At 43.5% G+C, this 22,500-nt stretch overlaps 1 protein-coding gene across 1 annotated transcript in view; it reads left to right on the top strand.

Annotated features, from left to right (window-relative positions):
- Nucleotides 1–22,500, top strand: part of LOC138975852 (acetylcholine receptor subunit beta-like 1) — a 110,155-nt gene that overhangs the window by 55,879 nt on the left and 31,776 nt on the right. Inside the window, exons 2-3 of the mRNA XM_070348623.1 lie at nt 5,504–5,637; nt 17,449–17,493. Coding sequence (XP_070204724.1) covers nt 5,504–5,637; nt 17,449–17,493 — 179 coding nt within the window. The remainder of the gene's footprint in view (nt 1–5,503; nt 5,638–17,448; nt 17,494–22,500) is intronic.

The following is a 22,500-nucleotide window of genomic DNA, read 5'->3' on the forward strand; positions in this document are numbered from 1 at the left end:
TCTATTTTTTCTGCTTTAGTTTTAGATTTGAATATCCTCCTCCATAACACAACCTGTGTATGTGTATGTGTTAAGCCGGCGTCACACACTGCGATTCAATCGTGAGATTTGTTCTTACGAGCCGATCGGGAGCCGATCGCCGATCAACTCGTAGGCCACCCATTCGTCACACGAGAGCAGACGCTATTTTGGAGAAGTGGGTTCTGCTAATGTTCGAACATCGCTCTACCCTTTCTAAAAAAAACAACACCTTTCAGCATTCTGCCTTTGCGAAAAAATAAGTTCCCAGACAGTTGCATCTGATGGTCCCCGACCGCTGTACACGCATAAAACGTCTCCTTTTCGCCATTTTGTTCAAGTCACAGCGTGAAGGCCGCAACGGCGCGTTCTGATTGGTCCTCACCTACGACTGGCTCGTGGAGAATAGAGCAAGTCCTATCGCCCAAAGCCACGAGAGAATCTTATGCGACTGACTCGTGCAGCTCTTTTCTACGAGTCAGTCGAGCGTCTGACTGTGCAAATAGTAAGAAAAATCGACAGCCCTATTACTAAACACAAAAACGGTAGAGCCTTGGTCAATCCTTGCCTGTCGTGATGCACGTGACGTCATTGCATGAACACCAGGTCACTTCTTTCAAAACAGACACCAACGTTATACTTTTAATGTAGTTTTCAACGGTAAGGGGCGTCGCTCACGAAGCGTCATAGCCGCGTCGCTGCATATGTGCTTGGCCTGGTGTTTTTTTCAGGCAACGTGTAGCGCGAAGAAAACAAAAATTGAAATCGGTTGCGCGACATGCCGCTCCAGAATAGAAGCGATCCTAATTTTGACGCATGCTGCGTGCATGTTGCGGGCGACTAACCAATCAGAGCAATGTATGTGAAGGGACACAATCCGCTCTTTTGTCAAAGGAGGAAGGTGTGTGTCTCCTTATCAAATTGTGTCAACGCTTGTAGACGGCCATTTATAAATAAATGATTCCCATGTGTTGTGCGTGTGTTCATTGCATGCATAGTCCAGTGATCGTTACGTTTAAAACACAGTCATTTTAGTACCAATATCATTAAACTAGTACTTTTACGCAACCAAGCACGCTCACACACACGCACTCATAGAAGGCTACAACACACTAACTCACACCCACACACACACACACACACACACACACACACACACACACACACACATACAGACCCACACACACACCATCACAACCACAACCATAAAATTCATGTGACAAGAAGTTCCCTATGGGTGTCAAAAACCGATGGCAAGTTTTTTTAATTTCATAGGGACAAAAATCACATATTATTTAAGAACACTTGGGGTTTAACAAATTTAAAACTAGCACCCCTATTACACAATAACAACAATACGTTTTCCATATAAGGTACACATAACATTTCACAGAACGTATACATAATCCTTCGGTACAGATACAAAATTATGAAAAAGCGCAGCCAGCTATAACTAACAAGGGAGGTGGATGGGGCAGAGGCGGTAAGAGCTAGTGAAGAGCGCTGCTGCGACGCGGGCGCAGGTAAAATGCCAAGTGAGCGGTCCACTGCTGGTCAGTCAAACATACCTGACATCAGCTCACAATTTAAGACAAAAATGCACCATAAAAGCATGCAGACCGAGGGGTTGTGACTGGTGGTACCCACCAGCCACAGGCACAGTAAAACAAGTGTTTACATTATATTTATTCTAAATAACACGATACTGATCACCAAAGACTTTAATCGCTGCGAGATTGCATGCATGCGTTCAACTACACTCTTCAAAAAAAGTTAAGGATCACTTTTTTACAAGCAAGCCACACAAAACAGACAAAACCGAATTCTTTCATTTTTTAAAAATTATATCATTGAACAACCGAGTAATGACAAACAAAGCAAAGATCGAACGCAGCAGCGACAATTTAGCTAGAGTGTGTCAAACGTGACAACCCTCGAAAATGGAATTCACAACAATGTGAATCAGTGTCAATAACGCGTGTGCCCTTCGTTGTGTGCCAGGCATTCGACACATCGTTGGCGCATGGAGTGGATCAGGTTGCATATGAATGCTCTGGGAACTCCATTCCACTCCTGCTGGAGCCATTGCAGCAGTTGACCCAGATTGGCAGGAGGAGGGTGATGTTGCTGTACCCGACGACAAAGCTCGTCCCACATGTGCTCTATGAGGTTCAGGTCCGGGCTGTTGGCTGGCCACAGCATCCTGTTGACCCTGGCCTGCTGGATGAAGGTGTTTACAGCTGCAGAGCGATGGGGAGGTGCGTTGTCATCCTGAAGAATCGCACGAGCGCCGATCGCTTGGAAGGCTGGAACGACCAGGGGTTGCAGGATCTCATTATGGTAGCGGACACCGGTCAAGTTGCCCACTACATGGTACAGAGGTGTCCTTAGACGTGTGCTGATCCCTCCCCAGACCATCACAGAGCCTCCGCCAAAACGCTGTCGTTCCCGAACAGCGCCTTCTGCGAAGCGCTCTCCGCGACGCCTCCACACTCGGATGCGACCATCAGCAGGTTCCAAGCAAAAGCGGGACTCATCTGTAAACAACACTGAGCCCACTGCTGACGTTGCCACCTCACATGTTGAGTGCACCAGGCTCGGCGAGCTGCTCGGTGATTAGCAGTCAGGGTTGTTCCTCGGACTGGACGCCTTGCACGCAAGCCAAAGTTGTGTAAGCGGTTTCGGATCGTCTGACCACTAACAACAGTGTTGGTGGTAGCTTGTAGGCGTTGCCTAATGTTGTTTGCCGTAGCCATTCTTTGTTGCATGGCCTGCCTCTGAATGAAGCGATCCTCTCTTTGTGTGGTGAATCTGGGCCGACCAGAACGTTGTCGCTCCTGCACTCTTCCAGTTGCGTGGAATCTCTGTTTTAGTCTGATGATGACAGAGGGAGCCACTGCAAGCCTCTGGGCCACTTGCCTGGCAGCAACACCGTCTTGTAGCCATCCTATTGCCCTTCCTCTATCCAAATCGCTCAGTTTTCTTCGTGGGGGCATGTTGCTACTGTGCATAATTGTGTGAGCGTGTCAACCTTTAAACACAAGCTGGTGAGCGATGTTCATAGCCAGGACCCTGTTGTAGCACGTGCATCACAACCTTTTGCCCTGGCATGCGTTCCGCAAATTTCATGGGGCTATAAAAAACACCCTTTTTCTTCCAAAATGCAGAAGCTTTTGAGAAGTCCCACAAAGGGAAATAACTCTGCCTGCCAAACAAAATTCTAGGTCAAGACTCATTGTTCATTTGTTAATTCAAACTCATTAATCTTTTAATTATTATGTCGATGTTTAATTTTTTGGCCATTTTTTATAATTAGATCCGTTTTTTCAACTTAACTTTTTTTGAAGAGTGTATGTATTTATTTCATTGTTGACAATCTTCAGTTGCCAACGTGGTGTAATGGATAAGACGTGGCGCAACAAACCCGGCGGTCACGGGTTCGATCCTTTTTTTTTTTTTTTTTTTTTTTTTTTTGACCTCAGTTGCATGCAAGGTTGCTTCAACCCATCTTTTTTGCCTCTTTCGTCTTTTTTTTTTTTTTTTTTTTTTTTTTTCTTTCTTTTTGGGCGGTGAGCATATCCTTCTTCATTGGTCTTCTTTTTATTTTTTTCTTCAATGAAATTTTAATTTTGTTTTCTTTTGCATTACAGGTTACATTTCCATTAAATTACTTTTTAATTCAACAACAATCTAACTAAGGACAATGGGGATACACCTTTCGTAGCGCAAGTTCTTGTTGAAATACAATTTCCAATGGAATATGCGATTTAGTTTTCTTAACTTTGCTAATGCACATTTTTGCTATCAATAAAACATGGTTAATTAACGCTGATTCCTGACATTTTTCGATTCCGAATAATACATCTGTAATAGACAATAAGAAAGCCCGACCTGTCAGACTGTTCAACATTTTTTCAATATAAGTCCAAAACCTTCTAATTCGGGGACACTCATAGAAAAAGTGCTCCATGACATCCAAAATATGTGGGCACTCGTTACAGTTTTTTGTTTGACTTACTTTCATTTTATGTAATAAAATATTGGTGGGATATAAATTGTGACACATTCTCCATTGCAACACACGCAGGCGCACTTCTTATGTCACCTGTCGTGGCAACAACCACGTCTGTTCGACAAAAACAAAATCTAGTTTTCTTTTCCAAAAATCGATTGCATGAGATTTTTCAATGCTATAATTCCGTTTTTTCTTTAAATATAACTTAATTAACTTGGGTTTGCTTTTAAACACATTCAATTCATCATCAATTATATCTACATTAACTATATGTGCTGGGTTCGATCCTTAATTGGGTCTTATTTTTTATGTTTCTACTTTTTCTTCTCATGTTTTCTTTTTTAAATAATTTTGGAGTGACAGTATCAGTTGGCAGGTTTTTGGTTGTGCCTAAGAGGGATATTTTGTCAGTCTCCATCTTCATGTGCATGGGAATGGTTATAGGTTGTCTGAGTGGGAGATTCTTTTCCCATCTTACATATAACCTGGTATAAACACAGTTACTTGTATGATGAGAGTGCGAGCTTTGGCTATTTTAACTATATTTAATAACTAATTTTTTCACATTCAGCACTACTACTTTGGCGGCGGGGGCTTTTGAACAGGTATTTATAAGCATAATAAATATACAATTTGGACACATGTTATGGATATGATTCAAAAGTAATGTGATATATTTATTCTTTGGATTTATGATTTTGTCTACCCCTACCTCTTATAAAACAACTAATAACGTACGTTAAACACTCTAAGGCCAATAATTCAAATTGTCTCTGAGAGAAGAAAGGTTACTGTTTCCCAAAATTGCAATAACTTTTTTGACGATAAAAATCGAATTTTGTCAAGAGTCTTGGTAGTAATGCTCAATTCAACTTCATTCAAAAACCAAAGTAATTCTTTTCGTATAGCATAAGAGAAAGAACGTGCACATTTTAATATCCCCTCGCTACAAAACTAAGGACTTTCGCGGCATTGACGCTGTGTGTGCGAACCTCAGATACACGCAGCACGCATGCATCTTGTCGTCATAATCCGTTGCGCAGATGTAGTCCCGCTGAAGCTGCGTAGGTGAGCGGCACGCCTAACGTTGTCCGTGCAACGCAACTTGCAACTCTCAATGAAGACTCCGCTTAAAGATTGGTACAGCAGTTTTTCAACGGCAATTCTTCGTGACCGCTGAGATTCTAGACTCCACACACACACACACACACACACACAATTACCCACGCCCCCGCACCACACCCATCAGGGCCGGACCAAGTTCGTTTGAGGGGGGGGGGGGGGGGGGTTCCAACTGAAGGCAGGGGTCCAAAGTCCACATTTTTTTTTCTCTGAGAGGTACATTGGATGGCCAGGGGGGGGGGGGGGTTCCGGAACCCCAGGAACACCCCCCCCCCCCCCAGATCCGGCCCTGCCCATTGTTGTCCTTATGTTGTGTTGGTCTAGACTGAGTGTTGTGTGTATTTTCAGGAGAGAACGAGAAGCGCCTGGTGTACGACCTGTTCGAGAAGAACGGCTACAACCCGCTGATCCGCCCCGTGATTGAGGTCAACCACTCCCTGCAGATCAACTTCAGTCTCGCCCTCAGTCAGATCATCTCCATTGTGAGTAGCCCCGCATGTACAGTCACATAAATAAACAGGGATTGTTGTCAGACGCTAGATTGTCACGCACAAGCGGAGCTATACATAGAGATTACACAATGTTCTATTTATAACTCACTTGGGAATCCCGAGAGACTTTCTTTGTTTAGTGGGGCACTTACGGGGGCTTGCCGAGACCCCCTCAGTGCCCCACTAAACAAAGAAAGTCGCAAGGGATTCCCAAGTGAGTTACAATAGAACATTGTGTAATCTTTTTAGTACCATTTAAATGCGGTAAGTCGTGTGTTGTAATGTTTTTGGACTCATCACTGCGTCTATTAACATCTCATACAGGGCCTCGACGCCTGAACCGGAAGTCTGTGTTACAATGGGTGTATTTCGTGCATCCGAACTTGAAAGTAGTCCGATCTTTGATGTCATGTGTCTCAGCTTCTGTTGTAATCTGTGCTCGCACCTTACACCGAAACACTCTGGAGAATCAACACAATCGGCCAAACATGACGTATTTTGGAAGCAAATGTTGTAATTTGTTTCGAACATTTGACGTCACGAGTTCCAAAGTCGGTCTCCTTGCAAATTTTTGCCAAATGTGTGTTGCGCGACATTTCAGTGCTGTCGTTCACAACTAGAGATCGTTTAAGCTTGGTTTTTTTGAGTGCTTTTCGATTCAAGATGGACGACGAAATCAGACTCAATACCGTAGTGAAGAATGAATTTATCGACTTTGGTTGACCCGAAGTACAAGAACTAACCTCCTACCTGTATTATTTCATACTGCGATGCATTGACATGTTGAATGAAACTCGAAGTCCAAGGGAAGGCACTATGGCGGAGAAGAGAGTTATCTTTTCATGTCTTGGCGTCTCAAATCTTATTAGCCAGAAAGAAGTACACCACGCGCTCGTCGAGACTACGCGCATGCGCTTTCTGGCTAATAAGATTTGAGACGCCAAGACATGAAAAGATAACTCTCTTCTCCGCCATAGTGCCTTCCCTTGGACTTCGTCGAAGCTTCGTCTAGTTCCGGTAGCTTCGCGAAGTGAGCTACGCGTAGTCGACTTCGTCCAATTAAGGACAGGCTTTACGGTGGCCTGACGTACAATAAAAAGAAATGTTCTTGCAGCACGTACTCATAAGAATACAGAAAGTAGGGGAAGGGCTCCTAATATGGACCACCTCTTGATCTGACAAACTAACGGCGCTAGAGCGCTAAAAACAATTTCATTCGCTGTATTCACCCTCTCTGGATAACTTGCACATGTCAAAACAGTTGCAGAAACACAAACCTCAAAACCGTTAGGCTTTTTATCTTTTTTTTTCACTTTTGGCAGCGTTCACTCTAAATTTGACGCCTAAAACGGACTCGTTTCTGTCCACAGCCAAAGCTTTTATCACACAAAAATTGCTATATATGACAGCTAAGACCGTATTTGTTACATTTTAGCAGTTTTGACCCCGCGTTTCTACTGCAAACAAAGAATGATAGCAAAATCTCAAAGAGTGTACACAAATGTGACCCTCCACCACGGAATGAGTCGCATGTCACCTTTGCATGATGTTCATATTTTTACATTTTCCTAACGAGTTTTTTATGCTCTATCCAGTGGTGAAAACCGTTTTAGAAAAGAGCAAAAACTGTTTGAGTTATAAGCGTGTAACTAAGGTGACCCTCACACTGTTACCAGACACTCCCCGGATTTATATTAAGCCTAGCGCAGAACAGCGCGAGGTGACATGCGACTCATTTCGTGGTGGAGGGTCACAAATTGGCAAACTCTATCCTTGCTGCTTGTAACGTGAGAGATAGGACTTCGAACTATATCTATATTTGTCGTCTTGTTGAAGGTCGGACGAATAGTTGTCAAACACTAGTTTCGCTGCTTGTCTTGCTGAATATTGCACTACAAAATGAACAACAATTCATTAATGTTTATGCTGAAACAAATTGTTTATGCTGGTCATAACAAATTCCCAACCTTGGGCAATTAAAGATTCTGTATTCTGTAAACATCGGACCACGGACTGTGAAACAGGAGATTCACTGCTTTTCATGCTAAAGCTGGGACTTCAAAAAACGGAATGCTATTTTCTCATCATGCTGAAGATCAGGGAAGAAAAAACACTGAGTCGCACAGCACGTCTTTGTAAACATATCAGTATTTTGTTTGGTGAATCGGATAACTAAATTTGGGAGAACTCGCCTCTAATTCTTAGAGTCGATTCATGTACACATATTCTACTGGTGAAGTTTTGTACTATGTCGGCGAGTGTTAACTTTAGGTTAAGGGCAGGGTCCCTATGATCCTCGCACGGAATTAATTGTTCGTCAGTCACTAGACAAGCGCACAGAAAACAGAAAAGAAACACTTGTTACTGCGTGCGAAATATCTACGCACTTCAATGTCAGAAATGTTAGTAATAAAATTATTATAAAATCATATTGTGCTTACTGATATAATATACAAAAGTTGTTTTCCTATCCAAAAAAATCTGTATTTGAAATATGAGAGAACATTGTAGCGAAACAATACACTGCATGGAACAACAACAACAAAAAATGTTACACACAACAAAACAGGAGGATCGAACATTCAGAAGCATAAACAACCCGGCTTACTGTGTCGAAGCTCTCTGTCTCTGTCTCTCTCTCCACCTACACCCACGCACGCACGCACACACACACACACACACACACACACACATACACACACACACACACACACACACACACACACACACACACACACACACACCTCTTTACTTTGTCCCTCTGTAGGAAGGAGAGCGCTGCATGTTTTGTGTCAGCTTAGGAGCAGAGTGTTTTTGCTGCTAAACAAGTGTGTGCATTGCTCCAAAACTTGTGTGTTTTAATACCTACCTCGTTACACGTTCCTCCACTTTTTATTTTTGGTTCTTACATAAAGTCAAGTTATGACTAAAAATGTTTTAACACAGACTGGGACTCTTCTTCTTCTTCTTGGCGTTCGCAGAGGTTACACAATCAGTCCAGCACTGGTGATAAATGTTGTCGTTTTCTCCAACTCCTGTCGACTGCCGTATAGTTTGGTCTGCAAGGGAGTTGGTGACGGCCACACTTCTTTTCGTTCCTCATCTAGTAAGGGACATCGCTGTAAGATGTGTTCCGCTGTTTGGTCTTCTTGACCGCAGGTACAGGTTGGTGATGGCGCCAGCTTGAACTTTCGGTTCATGTGAGCATTGAGCCTGTTGTGGCCAGTACGCAGCCTGATGAGGTTGACTTGCTGCTCTCTGGACATTGTGTGGTAGTCATCTCTGTTTGTCCTTGGCCTCATCAATGCCTTGATGATTGTCTTCTGCTCACTAAAGCTGACACTGTTTTCAGGTTGGTCTTCCACGGCTCCTTCTTTTGCCAGCTCATCTGCCCTTTCATTTCCTGGTATCCCACAGTGTGCTGGTATCCACTGGAGGACAACTCTTCTGGTTTGTCTGACCATCTGTAATGCTTTGGCCAGCTGTGGGAGTTTGTCGTTCTCTAGGGCCTGAAGGACTGAAAGGGCGTCCGAGAGGAAGACAACTTGGTAGCAAGGGTCTGCGGAGTCCTGAACGAAGGAGGCGGCCTGCATGAGAGCTTCTGCTTCTGCTTTATAGTTTGTGCAGTGTTTGCCAGTGGCAACGCTGGATGTAGCTGTATGTCCCCCAGGGAACTGGATGAGAATGCCTGCACCTCCATTGAGCACGGCGTTAGTTGCTGATCCATCGGTGTATACATGGATCCACGCCTCTTTTGGGTACTGTTCGTCGATCAGGGCTAAGGTGAGTGCCTGTCGAGCTGTGTCATTCTGATCTTCTCCTGAGGTAACATGTGGAACACTGGTGCAGATCTGGATGCCTGGTTTCTCTGTTGCCTTGGGGGTTTCCTCTTCTTGAGTCAGAGGTAGAGTGTTCTGTGGAAGGACTTCCCTGTACTGTCGAGAAAGTCTCTTGCTCTCGTGTACAAAACTGCTCCGTTTAAGCCGGTTCTTGGTGAGGTTGCTCAGTCTGTGCTTCATGGGGTGGTCGGGTAGGCACTTGAGCTTCTCGGCCTGTACCATAGTCTTGGCTTCTCTTCTCTGACAGAGGGGTTGGATGGTGGTAAGCTTCTCCATTTCCTTGATGGGTGTGGATTTCATTGCACCAGTGATGAGTCGGAGGGCCTGGTTTTGCACACGGTCAAGGGTCTGCAGGTTTGTCTTGGCTGAGGTTGACCACGCTGTGGAGCCGTACTCGAGGTGGGGTCTGATTGTTCCCTGGTATACTGTCTTCAGTATCTTCTCGTTCGCTCCCCAGGTGGTACCTGCCAGCTTCCTGAGTATGGCTAGCTTGCGCCGGGCCTTCGTCTCTGCCTGTGCAATGTGTGGTTTCCAGGTCTGCCGCCTGTCAAAGGTGACACCAAGGTACGTTGCTTCTTCATCCTCTCTCAGAGGAGTTCCACCAAGCCTAATGGTTCCGGCTTTCTGCTTTGGCGACAGTGTGAATAGGGTGGTGGAGGATTTCTCCTTGTTGATGGAGACGCACCAATCTTCTGCCCATGCGTTCAGCCTATCTGCTGCTTGCTGCATTCTGTAGGTGGCAGTACTTGCGTGCTCCTCCTTGCACCAGATCACAAGGTCGTCTGCGTAGAGAGCAGCTTTGATCCCCTTGGGCATCTCAGACACCAGATCGTCGATGAAGAGAAGGAAGAGTGTGGGGGAGAGGACTCCGCCCTGAGGGACGCCATGACGAAGGAGGAACTTCTTGCTTTTGGTCTGGTCGACGTTAACTCTTGCCCTGCGGTTATAGAGGTAAGAGCGAATCCACTGGTACATGTTGCTGGACACGCCTTTCCTCAGCAGTTTTACAAGGAGTCCATCTTTCCAGACCTTGTCAAAGGCCTTCTGAAGATCTATCCAGGTGACGAAGACCAGCTTCTGTTCCTGAAAGGCATCTTCAACTTCTTGCGCCAGGTAAGTGACCTGATCTTCAGTGCTGCGGAACTGTCGGAATCCAGCTTGCTCAGGGGCGAGGAGGTTCCTGGGACTCGAGACGAGGGTCGTGGTGTATGAGTGTATGTATGTATGTTTGTGTGTGTGTAGACATGTAAGCTACTCACAAAAAGTTAAGGATCACTTGCACACAAATTCATAATTTTCCAAATAAGAAAGCCAATGCGTTGGTATTTGGCAAACATTTAATTCAATGCTTTATTGATAACGATACAACATTTCCTTCAATTTCGAGCAATCGTTTGGTCTGTACATTTTATCAAAGTGTGTACGTATCAAAATTTAATTTCACAAAGTCGTTGAAATCACAAGACATGGCATTCAGATGCTCCCAAAAGTTCAGTAATGCGTGTAACCGCCCTGGCTGTTCTGGCACTCGACGCAGCGAGTCCTCATAGAGTTGACCAGGGTGGTGAAGATCCTCTGTGGAAGCGCCCGCCACTCAGCCTGCAGCATCTGGTAGAGGTGCTGGACATCCCTGGGAGGGGGGTGGTTGCTCCTCACTTTGCGATCCAACTCATCCCAGAGGTTCTCAATCGGGTTGAAATCGGGACTGCATGCTGGCCACTCCATTCTGTTGACTCCAGACTGCTGCAGGAAGTCGTTGACCACCCTTGCCCTGTGGGGGCGAGCGTTGTCATCCTGGTAGACAGCCTGCGGTCCCATCTGCTGCAGTGTAGGCACAGCCAGCGGTCGAAGGATCTCATCCCGGTATCGGAGGCCAGTCAGGTTACCCTGTACATGAAACAAGGGTGTTCTGTGGTGAAGGCTGAAGGCCCCCCAGACCATTACAGAACCTCCACCAAAGTCCACCTTTTCTTGGACAGTGGCGTCAATGTAGCGTTCCCCTTGGCGCCTCCAGACCCTCAGTCGGTCGTCGTTGTGGTTCAGGGTGAAGCGTGATTCATCACTGAACAGGACCTGGGACCATTGCTGACGTGTCCACCTCACGTGACGTCTGCAGAAGGCGCGGCGTGCTGCCCTATGGGCTGGAGTTAAGCGTGGCCGTACAGCTGGGCGACGAGAACGGAGGTTAAACCCATGAAGGCGATTCCGTATGGTCTGCTGGCTGATGTTGGTGTTAGTAGCCACCCTCAGCTGCCTTCGAATAATGCTGGAAGAGGCTGTTCTTGTTTGCAAGGCTAGTCGTTCAATGAGACGATCTTCACGTGGAGTTGTCTTCTTTGGTCGCCCATGTCTGCGTCTTTCCTGGACCCTCCCAGTGGCTGTGAAACGTTGAATCAGTCTGACAATGACCGAGATGGACACGTGAAGTCGCCTGGCCACTTCTCGCTTGGGGACACCATCTTGGAACCATGCAACAGCTCGTCCCCTCTCAAACTCGTTCAATTTTCGTCGTGGAGGCATTGTCAGATAATGCCTAATACTGGTGGTATGTCTTCTCAAAAAGCCAAGCAAGTGACAGCATCTCACACATAAACAGCAGTGCTTGCACGTGCATAATGGTTTTTCCATGTGGCTTGTGCAATGTGTTCGGGCTGAACGGTCCAAAACAAGGTCCTTTTTCGCAAGTTTCCGCTTTTTCTTTTGCTACCAAGCTCAGTAGTAGAGAATCCCGTGCAATATAAGTATCTTGGCACAGTTATCGATGATAAGCTGTCCTTCAATGCAAACACCACCCTCATACACAAAAAATGTCAGTCACGCATCTACTGCCTTCAGAAACTGAATGTGAACCCTTCTATCCTTCAAACTTTCTACCGCTCTTTCATCGAGTCTGTCATCACTTTTGGTTTTGTGTCCTGGTATGGAGGTCTGAGTGTGAAGAACAGGAATGTCTTAGTGCGAATGGTGAATGTCAGTAGCAAGGTGATTGGCAGGCAGCAAGCAAGTGTGGAGTCCCTGTATGAAAAGCGTGTGGTGAGAAAGAGTAGGCGGATAGCTTCAGATAGGTCCCATGTCCTTGCCCATCTCTATGAACTCCTTCCCTCTGGCCGTAGACTTCGCACGCACAAAGCTAGGACACTCAGGCTGCAAAACAGCTTCATCCCCAAATCCATCACCCTTGGCAACATGTAAACACATCCACATACCCGACTCAGCCCCTCTTCTGCCAGTGCAATCAGTAGTAATGTACATGTATGTATTGGTTTTTAATATGTATGTTTTTCTGTGATATATTGTATGCTATGATTTTTTGCAATGATGTTTAGCCATAGTCCGTTATACGCGTAGGTGTTCGAGAATATGTAAGCGCAGTGCTTTAAAGATGTCCATGTGGGAATGTGTAAGTGGGCGTAGTCGAATGTCCATGTGGGAATGTGTAAGTGGAGCATATAAGAATGCCCATGTGTGAATGTGTAAGTGGAGCGTATAAGAATGTGTAAGTGGAGCGTGGTCGAATGTCCATGTGTGAATGGGTAAGTTGAGCGTATAAGAATGTCCATGTGTGCGATGTGTAAGTGAGACATGGATGTGTCCATGACTGAATGCGTAAGCACAATGCAAGGAATGGCCAGAAAGGTATGTGGGAGGTGTGTTTATAACCTGCCCTGTTATATAGTGCTATATGTCTTATGTAAAAACAATGTCCTGTTTGTATTATTGTTATGTACCACGCCTGAATTTCTCTATGAGATAATAAAGTATTCTTATTCTTATTCTATTCTTAATTTTCCCACTAACACAACATCGCCCACTTACAGCTGAACAAGAATTCATAACAATTTGGTTTGACTGAGAAAGAAATAACAGTAGCGAACTGATTTTATTGAGCACCTGTTTTCTCATAGTGATCCTTAACTTTTTGTGAGTAGTGTAGATCGATTCCGAGAAAACTATTTTGTCGATCTTCATGAAACTTTGACTTTGATGACGTCATATCTGGCTTTGAGTAAAAGTTTAGGCGGCACTGTCACGCTCTCATTTTTCGATCAAATTGATTGACATTTTGGCCAAGCAATCTTCGACGAAGCCCGGGTTAATGGAATTGCAGTTCAGTTTGGAAGCTTAAAAATTAATTAATGAGTTTGGTCATTAAAAATTAAAAAAATGTAATTGAAATTAACATTTTCGTAATCGATCCAAAAATAATTTCTCCTTATTCCTTTCCATTTCCTTATTCTGAAAACATAGATATATTATGTTCGGATTCAAAACAAGCTCAGAAAGTTAAAAGAATAGACAAAAGCGGGCTTTCGTGTTCAGCGCTGTGCACTACTACGTTCAGTTTCATTCTGTGAGTTCGGCAGATTGACAAAGTGTATTAATTTTGCCGCGCGCGACTTGTTTTTTTTTTATTTTTCTATTTTGTCAAGTTTTGACTTAATGTTTTAACATAGACTGGGAATCGAGACGAGTGTGGTGTGGTATGTGTGTGTGTGTGTGTGTGTGTGTGTGTGTGTGTGTGTGTGTGTGTGTGTGTGTGTGTGTGTGTGTAGAGTGATTAAGAGAAAACTACTGGGCCGATGTTCATGAAACTTCACATGAGAGTTCCTGGGTATGATATCCCCAGATAAATGTTTTTCCTTTTTTCAATAAATGTCTTTGATGAGGTCATATCCGGCTCTTAATGGTAGTTGAGGCGGCACTGTCACGCCCTCATTTTATAACCATACTGACTGAAATTTTGGTCAAGCAATCTTCGACGAAGGCCGGACTATGGGATTGCATTTTTATGAAAAAAATCCAAAAACAAAGAGACTGCCAACGTTCCAAAATTCAGAATAAAAAAACAAGAAAAGTAGGTTGTTGCAACGTTTGTTATTGACAAAACAATACGTTACATTCACAAATATATCGACCCAACGGTCTTTAAAGTGCACAGACAAACAAGTAACAAGAACTTAGCTTGATCGAATGTATCAGCCGCTTGTTGGGGAAGTCCCAAGCGAATGAATCAACAAGCGGCTGATACATTCGATCAAGCTAAGTTCTGGTTACTTTTTTGTTTGTGCACTTTAAAGACCGTTGTGTCGATATATTTGTGAATGTAATGTATTGTTTTGTCAATAACAAACGTTCCAACAACCTACCTTTCTTGGTTTTTTTGGTTCTGCATTTTTTTTAGTTTGCTCATTAAAGTTGTCATTAAAATCGAATTCTCACTGACAGATTAAAAAAAAAGAAGATTGCATTGTATGTCTCATCTTGTCCTTGTATCGACGGGCGCAATGGCCTAGTGGATGGGGTCTGGGTGGCCGAGTGGTAAACGCACTTGCCTCGGAAGCGAGAGGTTGCGAGTTCGACCCTGGGTCAGGGCGTTAGCAATTTTCTCCCCCCTTTCCTAACCTAGGTGGTGGGTTCAAGTGCTAGTCTTTCGGATGAGACGATAAACCGAGGTCCCTTCGTGTACACTACATTGGGGTGTGCACGTTAAAGATCCCACGATTGACAAAAGGGTCTTTCCTGGCAAAATTGAATAGGCATAGATAAAAATGTCCATCAAATACCCGTGTGACTTGGAATAAAGGCCGTGAAAGGTAAATGCTCGCCCAAATAGGCTTCAGCTTTGCTGACCGATGTGAATGCGTGATATATTGTGTAAAAAATTCCATCTCACACGGCATTAATAGGTAACATGCGCCTTGAGTCGCCTCGTGTGATGAGATATGTGCACGATATAAATTCTCGTAAATAAAAAAAATAGTGGATAAGACGCCGACCCCCCAAGCGGAAGGTCGTGGGTTCGAATCCCGGCCGCGCCTGGTGGGAGATTTTTCCGGTCTCACGTCAACGTATGTGCAGACCTGCTAGTGCCTTATTCCCCTTCGTGTGTACACGCCAGCACAAGACCAAATGCGCACGGGAAAGATCCTGTGATACATGTCCGAGTTCGGTGGAGTTATATATAGAAACAAAAAATACCAAGCATGCATCCCCCGAATGTGGCGTATGGCTATTTAAATGGCGGGGTAAAAACGATTATACACGTAAAAACCCACTCGTTCAAACAACACGAGTGTACGTGGGAGTTTCAGTCGATTAACGCAGAAGAAGAAGAAGAGACCGTGAAAACTTGGCTGTTTATCACTTCCAACCATGCTTGCTTTGTACTTGTTTTTTTGTTGGTAGTCATGTTGTTCAATGCAAATTGTCCACATCCTGTTTTATGTAATAAATACACGTGAAATAAAAATTAAATCATACATTCACATTTCCACACTAAAACTGAAAATCAAACAGACTGCCAAAGAGCTGAAAAGGTGATTACTCTGTCACCTTTAAAGATACCTGAACTTCCACGCAAAACGTATCGTAGACTGATCTATGTCTGGGCTTTTACATTGGAGAAGAGCGTCGACACAAACAAAGAATCAACAGCCTGACTCAGTTCAGAGACATCCTGCTTGCTGCCGCGCGGGCAGAGAAAATGTTCACTCTTTATCTTCACCGCGCTGGCAGCAAAACCCCTCACGCGGAGGTGTTTTCAGACAGGCCAGACACAGGTTGTCCCGGAGGTGGACTGCTTTGTGTGCAACGTGGGACTTTTTGTTAATTGATTTTTCTGATTGGCATTGATTCCGGCGAAGAAATACATTCAACAAAAAAGCCTCACACTGCAGAGTAAACAGTTACGTGTGTGGCCAAGTTGAATAATGTTGTAACGCCATGTAAACGCCAGCTGAGATATAATTACGGTGGGTCAGATGGTTTACAGGGCAAGGACGGCACCTTTCACATCTTGAGCGAGTGACTGTCTCACAAACACACTGGATCTCTGTAAAAACGATAGAACAGAACTGACTCTTCCATATTTTGTGAGAGAACATTGTGTTGCCAAAATTACCTCTTGTCGTGACAGAAAACAGGCTGCCTTTTATCACAGGATGCGCTGGCATTTAGGCTGGTTACTTGGAGTCAGAAAGTGCTGGGAGGAACTGGGTCATTCTCTCTCTCTCTCTCTCTCTCTCTCTCTCTCTCTCTCTCTCTCTCTCTCTCTCTCTCTCTCTCTTCTCTCTCTCTCTCTCTCTCTCTCTCTCTCTCTCTCTCTCTCTCTCTCTCTCTTATTTGAGAAAACACATCTCTACTTCTTGCACATTCACCGTCCATAACTAACATATAAACCTGGTTTCTGACTGTGTGTGTGTGTGTGTGTGTGTGTGTGTGTGTGTGTGTGTGTGTGTGTGTGTGCGCGCGCGCGTTTGTGTGTGTGTGTGTGTGTGTGTGTGTATGTGTGTATGTGTGTGTGTGTGTGTGTGTTTAAAAATAAAACATGTTATAAGGAGAAGGAAATAATCAATAATCTAGGACGGTTCCAGGACATTTCTTTAAGGACTTCCCAAAACAACAGGCACAGCTAGTGTACATATGATAATTGAATAACTGATGTATTTGTTTTAGAATTGGCTGTGCATAAAGCCTCTATTCTTATCTGTATTAAAGATCTATCAATTAATCGATAAATCAATCTCTCTCTCTCTCTCTCTCTCTCTCTCTCTCTCTCTCTCTCTCTCTCTCTCTCTCTCTCTCTCTCTCTCTCTCTCTCTCTCTCTTGAATTTTGATAGATGGACAGTTGTTCTTGTTGGTATTGATTAACTAACAATTAAAAATAAAAGAACGAGTGCTTTCTAACTTCTTCCCAGTGCATGTGAGAGTGTGTGGGGACAATTGAATGTTCTTATAGATCATAATTCATGTACGTGCACGAACATAGTGTGGGTGTGAGTGTGTGTGTGTGTGTGTGACTGTGTCTGTGTCTGTGTCTATGTCTGTTTGTCTCGGTGTGAGTATGTGTACGTGTATCTGTGTCTGTATGCCCGCCAGCCGGTAAGACACAGACCCTTGCCAGTTGTTTACCGGCAAACTACCTTTGTGCTCAGTCTCATAAGCATTTTTGTTCATTTGCAGGACGAAAAGAACCAAGTGATGAAGACGAACGTGTGGCTACAAATTGTAAGTTCATTCCTTTTATGTTCAAAATAATGTTCTCTTTGTTCTGTCCGATCGTTTTTCAAACGTTCATTAGTAAGATTATTCACAGTTGCTTTGTTGAGGCGAAGGATGAAAACATATAATAATTATAGTGCCAGGGACATTCTCTGTGCTGTAAATAAGACATCTGTAACAATTAAAACAAAAATGCTCCGTGTCTATGCTGATTAATTCAATCAATGTAAATGGGAGAATATCTTTGTTGTGCAAGCTCCTCTGCGTTTGAGTTTGGAATTTGTTCATCGACTTACATTTTCGGTGATGGCAACCATCCAGAACACAAGCAGACAAAACCCGTGCAAATGTAGGTATATACAAATATGTAATCTAGCCAATGCGTGCAAGATTCACCGCTCTCGGGATCGAAAAAGTAAGACGGAAACGAAAACAAAGATAGTGCATGGAGAAATTACAGTCTGCAAAGATCACCCAAACGGAGCGTTTAAAAGTTGAATACTTAACCGCTCAAACGATAATGTTAAAGCCCCACTCCGCCTCACATGAGGTTTACAGAACGATGGAATATTTCACAAAATAAGCAATTCTAACCTTATGGAACACACTTGCAATAGCATTTAACAGCATTAAATGACACAGTTAGCTTAAATGGCTATTAAGCATGCGTAAGCCACACACCACTTCTCGTGGTTTCTTCAACCCATGAGCCGTCGTGGCCCAGTGTGACTCACTTTCCTTGTTTTACATAAGCGATGAATTTAGGCATCAGTTTGTGGTTTCAATGCGACTCTGCATCTGCAATAGCATGCTATTGTGTACCTCTGAATCAAAACTACAACAAATGACTGATAGAAACACAAACCGAGTGGCGGCGACTTCAAAGAAACTAGCGGTTATCGGAAAGTTCGTCTGCTTAGGCAATGGTAAGATGCAGCTCATCATCGCGGAAGTATGTGTGTATACGCGCAATACTCAATCTACACAGACACAGCAACTAACAGTATCACATGGTTGAAATCTCAGTCGACCAGCATTTTTGTGTGATCGGATGGAGTTGAAGGGGGGGAAATAGGCCAGGAAGCATAAATGAGACGCCAAGACAGAGGTTGCGATAACGTGACTTTTATTTAACGTACACCAGAAGCAAACACCAGAAAGTAGACACGCCATCTTGGATACGCCGAGTACCTCCTACACTGCTACCCCTGCTTTCTGGTGTTAAACTACGGCGTCTCTACTTCCTGAACCCTGCTCCGCATGCGCCAGATGTGATGGGGTGGAGTGGAAAGGGGAAATAGGCCAGGAAGCATAAATGAGACGCCAAGACAGAGGTTGCGATAACGTGACTTTTAATTAACGTACACCAGAAAGTAGACACCAGAAAGTAGACACCAGAAAGTGGTGTAGATTCTCCTCAGTGAGCACACGTAAAAGAAACACAATGAAAACCACAAGTCGCGATCGATTACAACTTCGCGACAAATTTGGTCAGCACTTCGACCGTTCACGTCAACCGACACATATGAGCAGCACACAGCTCAGTATCACAAATCGCGTTCCCTCCTCTAGCCTAAATGCTCAGTCTTTTAAAGGCTGGTCACTTCCGATACCCTGTGGCGACAAGCCAATAGGGAGGCTACCTAGTGTAAGCCAACGGGGGGTGTCGTCTTAAGATTGCCTGCCAAATGAAAGGGATCGTTAAAGAGGCAGAGAGCCGCGTCGGTGTCACGCACCGGAAATATTACGCACACCGGATAAGGCTCATTAGATTACAACCAGTTACAAAGAAGGGGGGGGGGGGGGTAAGAGACTAAAACCTCCAAGCCACCTGGCATCTTCTATGATGTACCCTGTCAAAAGAAATGACACCCACTTGACAAAACGCCGAGTCCAACGATTACCCAGACAGGCTGGCGGCACATTACATAACGACCACCTAACTCTGAGATAAGAGGTTAGAAAGGAATCCGGTGAGGAGTCTACCCTACGATAGTAAACACACAATAATCCTAGCGGGAGACACAACTTGGGTCAGGGGAAGATAATAGACAGGGAGAAAAAGAGAGGGACAACAGTATATGAAATTGCCACAAGGCTACATTTGAAAGCCAAAGTTGTTTCGTTTTCGGTAGCCTACTTCCCCGTCATAAATTCAAAAGAACTGTATGACGGCTTACTAGTGCCAAAACCTGGGGTTACCCATTATCACGTGATAATTACTAATTAACGCTGTCAGTTACTGTTTTCACTCGTTAGTTAATAATTTTCACAAGATAATTAGTAATGTTCACGGGAAAATGACTAATTTTTAGTTTTGGCACTAGCAATCCGTCAGGAAGTGAGCCAAAACTAAAAATTAGTAATTAACAGGTGAAAGTTAGTAATTTTCCCGGGAAAATGAGTAATTAACACGTGAAAATGGTAATTATCAAGGGAAAATTACTAATTTTCCCTTGATAATTACAATTATGAGGTTTTGGCACTAGTAAGCCCTATGACGGCTTACTAGTGCCAAAACCTGGGGTTACCCATTATCACGTGATAATTACTAATTAACGCTGTCAGTTACTGTTTTGGTTTAAACAAGTTTATTCAATAAATTCCATTGGTACTATTACCGCATACATGAAATAAGGAACATGGAGCACAACAAGCTAGGCTTATAAGCGTACTCTTAAAAGCAAATGAAATTTGGCGGACGATTTTAATATAACAAATTTGAGATAATGTCAAAATAATAATGGTAAATTATGGTAGACAAACATGTAACAATAAAAGGAAAAAAAAAGAAAAAAAAAACAATACTAAACTAACAACAGTACTCACACGCGCTCGCACACTCACTCGCACACACACGCATACAATGACTTCCACATGGTTGAAAATAGAATACTACCAGAACAAGGAAATGTAAACAGTACTGCACATGGTCGTTTCGAACATGGATGAGATAAATGCATTCGTTATTCAAAACGTTTGCTTAATAAGATAAACCTGAATAACTGGTCAAATATCAATGCATTTTCGCTGTCTGACTTGTCTCTATTGCCATACAGAAAATCATCAGCGGTTAGCAAATCATAGTTGGGCAGTGTTGACAAGGTGACTTCACGTATTTGAAGAGATAAGGGGCAATGAAAAATATAGTGCTCCGCATTTTCAACACGATAACCACAAGTGCATGACGGGTCGGGAATTAAATGTCTGTCAAATAGATCACCGTTTGGCTAATGCGTGAATATATTGCTTTTTCCTAATCAACTTTTTGATTTCCTCGGTGATCCATACAGCATCGTGTCCGTTCATTGTCACTACCTTTACAGGCATACATTCTTTAGCTATCGTCATTAACTTATCGGAAAACATTTCAGCGGCGTCATCAATGGATTCTAAATCGACTATATTATTCCAATCTACACTTTCCATATCTTGCAACAACTTGTCAACATCGATTTTGGAATAATTATATAGTGTTCGTTTGAATGAACCACCCGACGGTAAGTCATAATTCAAATATACAAAAGGACACGAGTGGTCACTGCATACAGGTGGTAGAACACCAACTCTTTTTACCAAGTTAGGACACGGAGTTAATACCAGATCGATTATAGTTGACGAGGTATCGGTTATTCGAGTGGGTTCTGATATCAACTGAGATAAACTGTTTGTGTTCATTAATTCCCGCAGATGAAACGGGGGGTTAACAGTACAATCAGCGTTGAGATCACAAAAGATAATAAACTTATGTGGGGTATTCATGGCAAGTTGAACGGAATCGTTGATAAGAAGCCAATGGTCGACGGTTGCACTCGGTGGTCTATAAAACACACCAACGAGAAGAGTATCTTGACCCAACTTAGTCTCAATCCAGATCGCTTCCAAATCAGGTACACACAAGTCGATCCTCGGTTTGCAAATCAGATTACTATTTACATAAACGGCTACGCCGCCGTGGGAATCCCCGGGCCTATCACGTCTAACTGGAGGGTGGTAACCTTTTAAGCAGATGCAGTCGTAACAACATATTGGGTCGTTACGAGTAAGCTTCTGGGCAGGAAATAAAAACAAAAACAACGCAAGAGACAAGCCAGCACTACCACGAACGAGAATAATCATAAGCGACTGGATATTTCCCTTGTTAAGAAAAGATAGTTTATACACAGATAGCGCTGACGCAACAGGGAGATAACTTCCCACACTGGCTCTGTATTGAGACAGACTACACCCACCCACCCATCTAGGTCACAGCTCGTTGCAAAAAATCAAACAAGGCAGAGCCAAGGGTGTGAGACAATCTCCCCGACACGTGCGCCCCATCCTTTTGCAACAGGCATGAAGTCATTGTGGACAACAACAAACAACAACAAGCAAACAAACAACAACAAGCAAACAAACCAACAATCAAACAAACACACAATCAACAACGTCGACAGTTAAAGTCAACAATCAAAAACAATCGAAAACAAAATATTTAGACACGCAGTCTCGCGTGTTAATGTAAAATATAGGGTAAACTAAGGTATCAATCAAAGGTAACTATTTCAAAAATAACTAAAAAATAACTAAAACAACCAGAGATAATAGAAGAGAAAGTACTGCCACTTGCTCTCTTGAACAACATTTAATGTTCACATGCAAGACAATTCACATTTTCTTGCGAGAGCAAACAACAGACGTCCCTACTCATCCGCCATCTTGGACCACAGTTACTGTTTTCACCTGTTAGTTACTCATTTTCACGGGAAAATTACTAATTTTTAGTTTTGGCACTAGCAATCCGTCAGGAAGTGAGCCAAAACTAAAAATTAGTAATTAACAGGTGAAAGTTAGTAATTATTCCAGGAAAATTAGTAATTTTCCCGGGAAAATTAGTAATAAACACGTGAAAATGGTAATTATCAAGGGAAAATTACTAATTTTCCCTTGATAATTACAATTATGAGGTTTTGGCACTAGTAAGCCGTCATAGAACTGCAAGTTGCATGCACCAGTCGCACCATGCACATAGTT

The sequence above is a fragment of the Littorina saxatilis genome, linkage group LG1, assembly GCF_037325665.1.
Source record: "Littorina saxatilis isolate snail1 linkage group LG1, US_GU_Lsax_2.0, whole genome shotgun sequence".
Lineage (NCBI taxonomy): Eukaryota > Metazoa > Mollusca > Gastropoda > Littorinimorpha > Littorinidae > Littorina > Littorina saxatilis.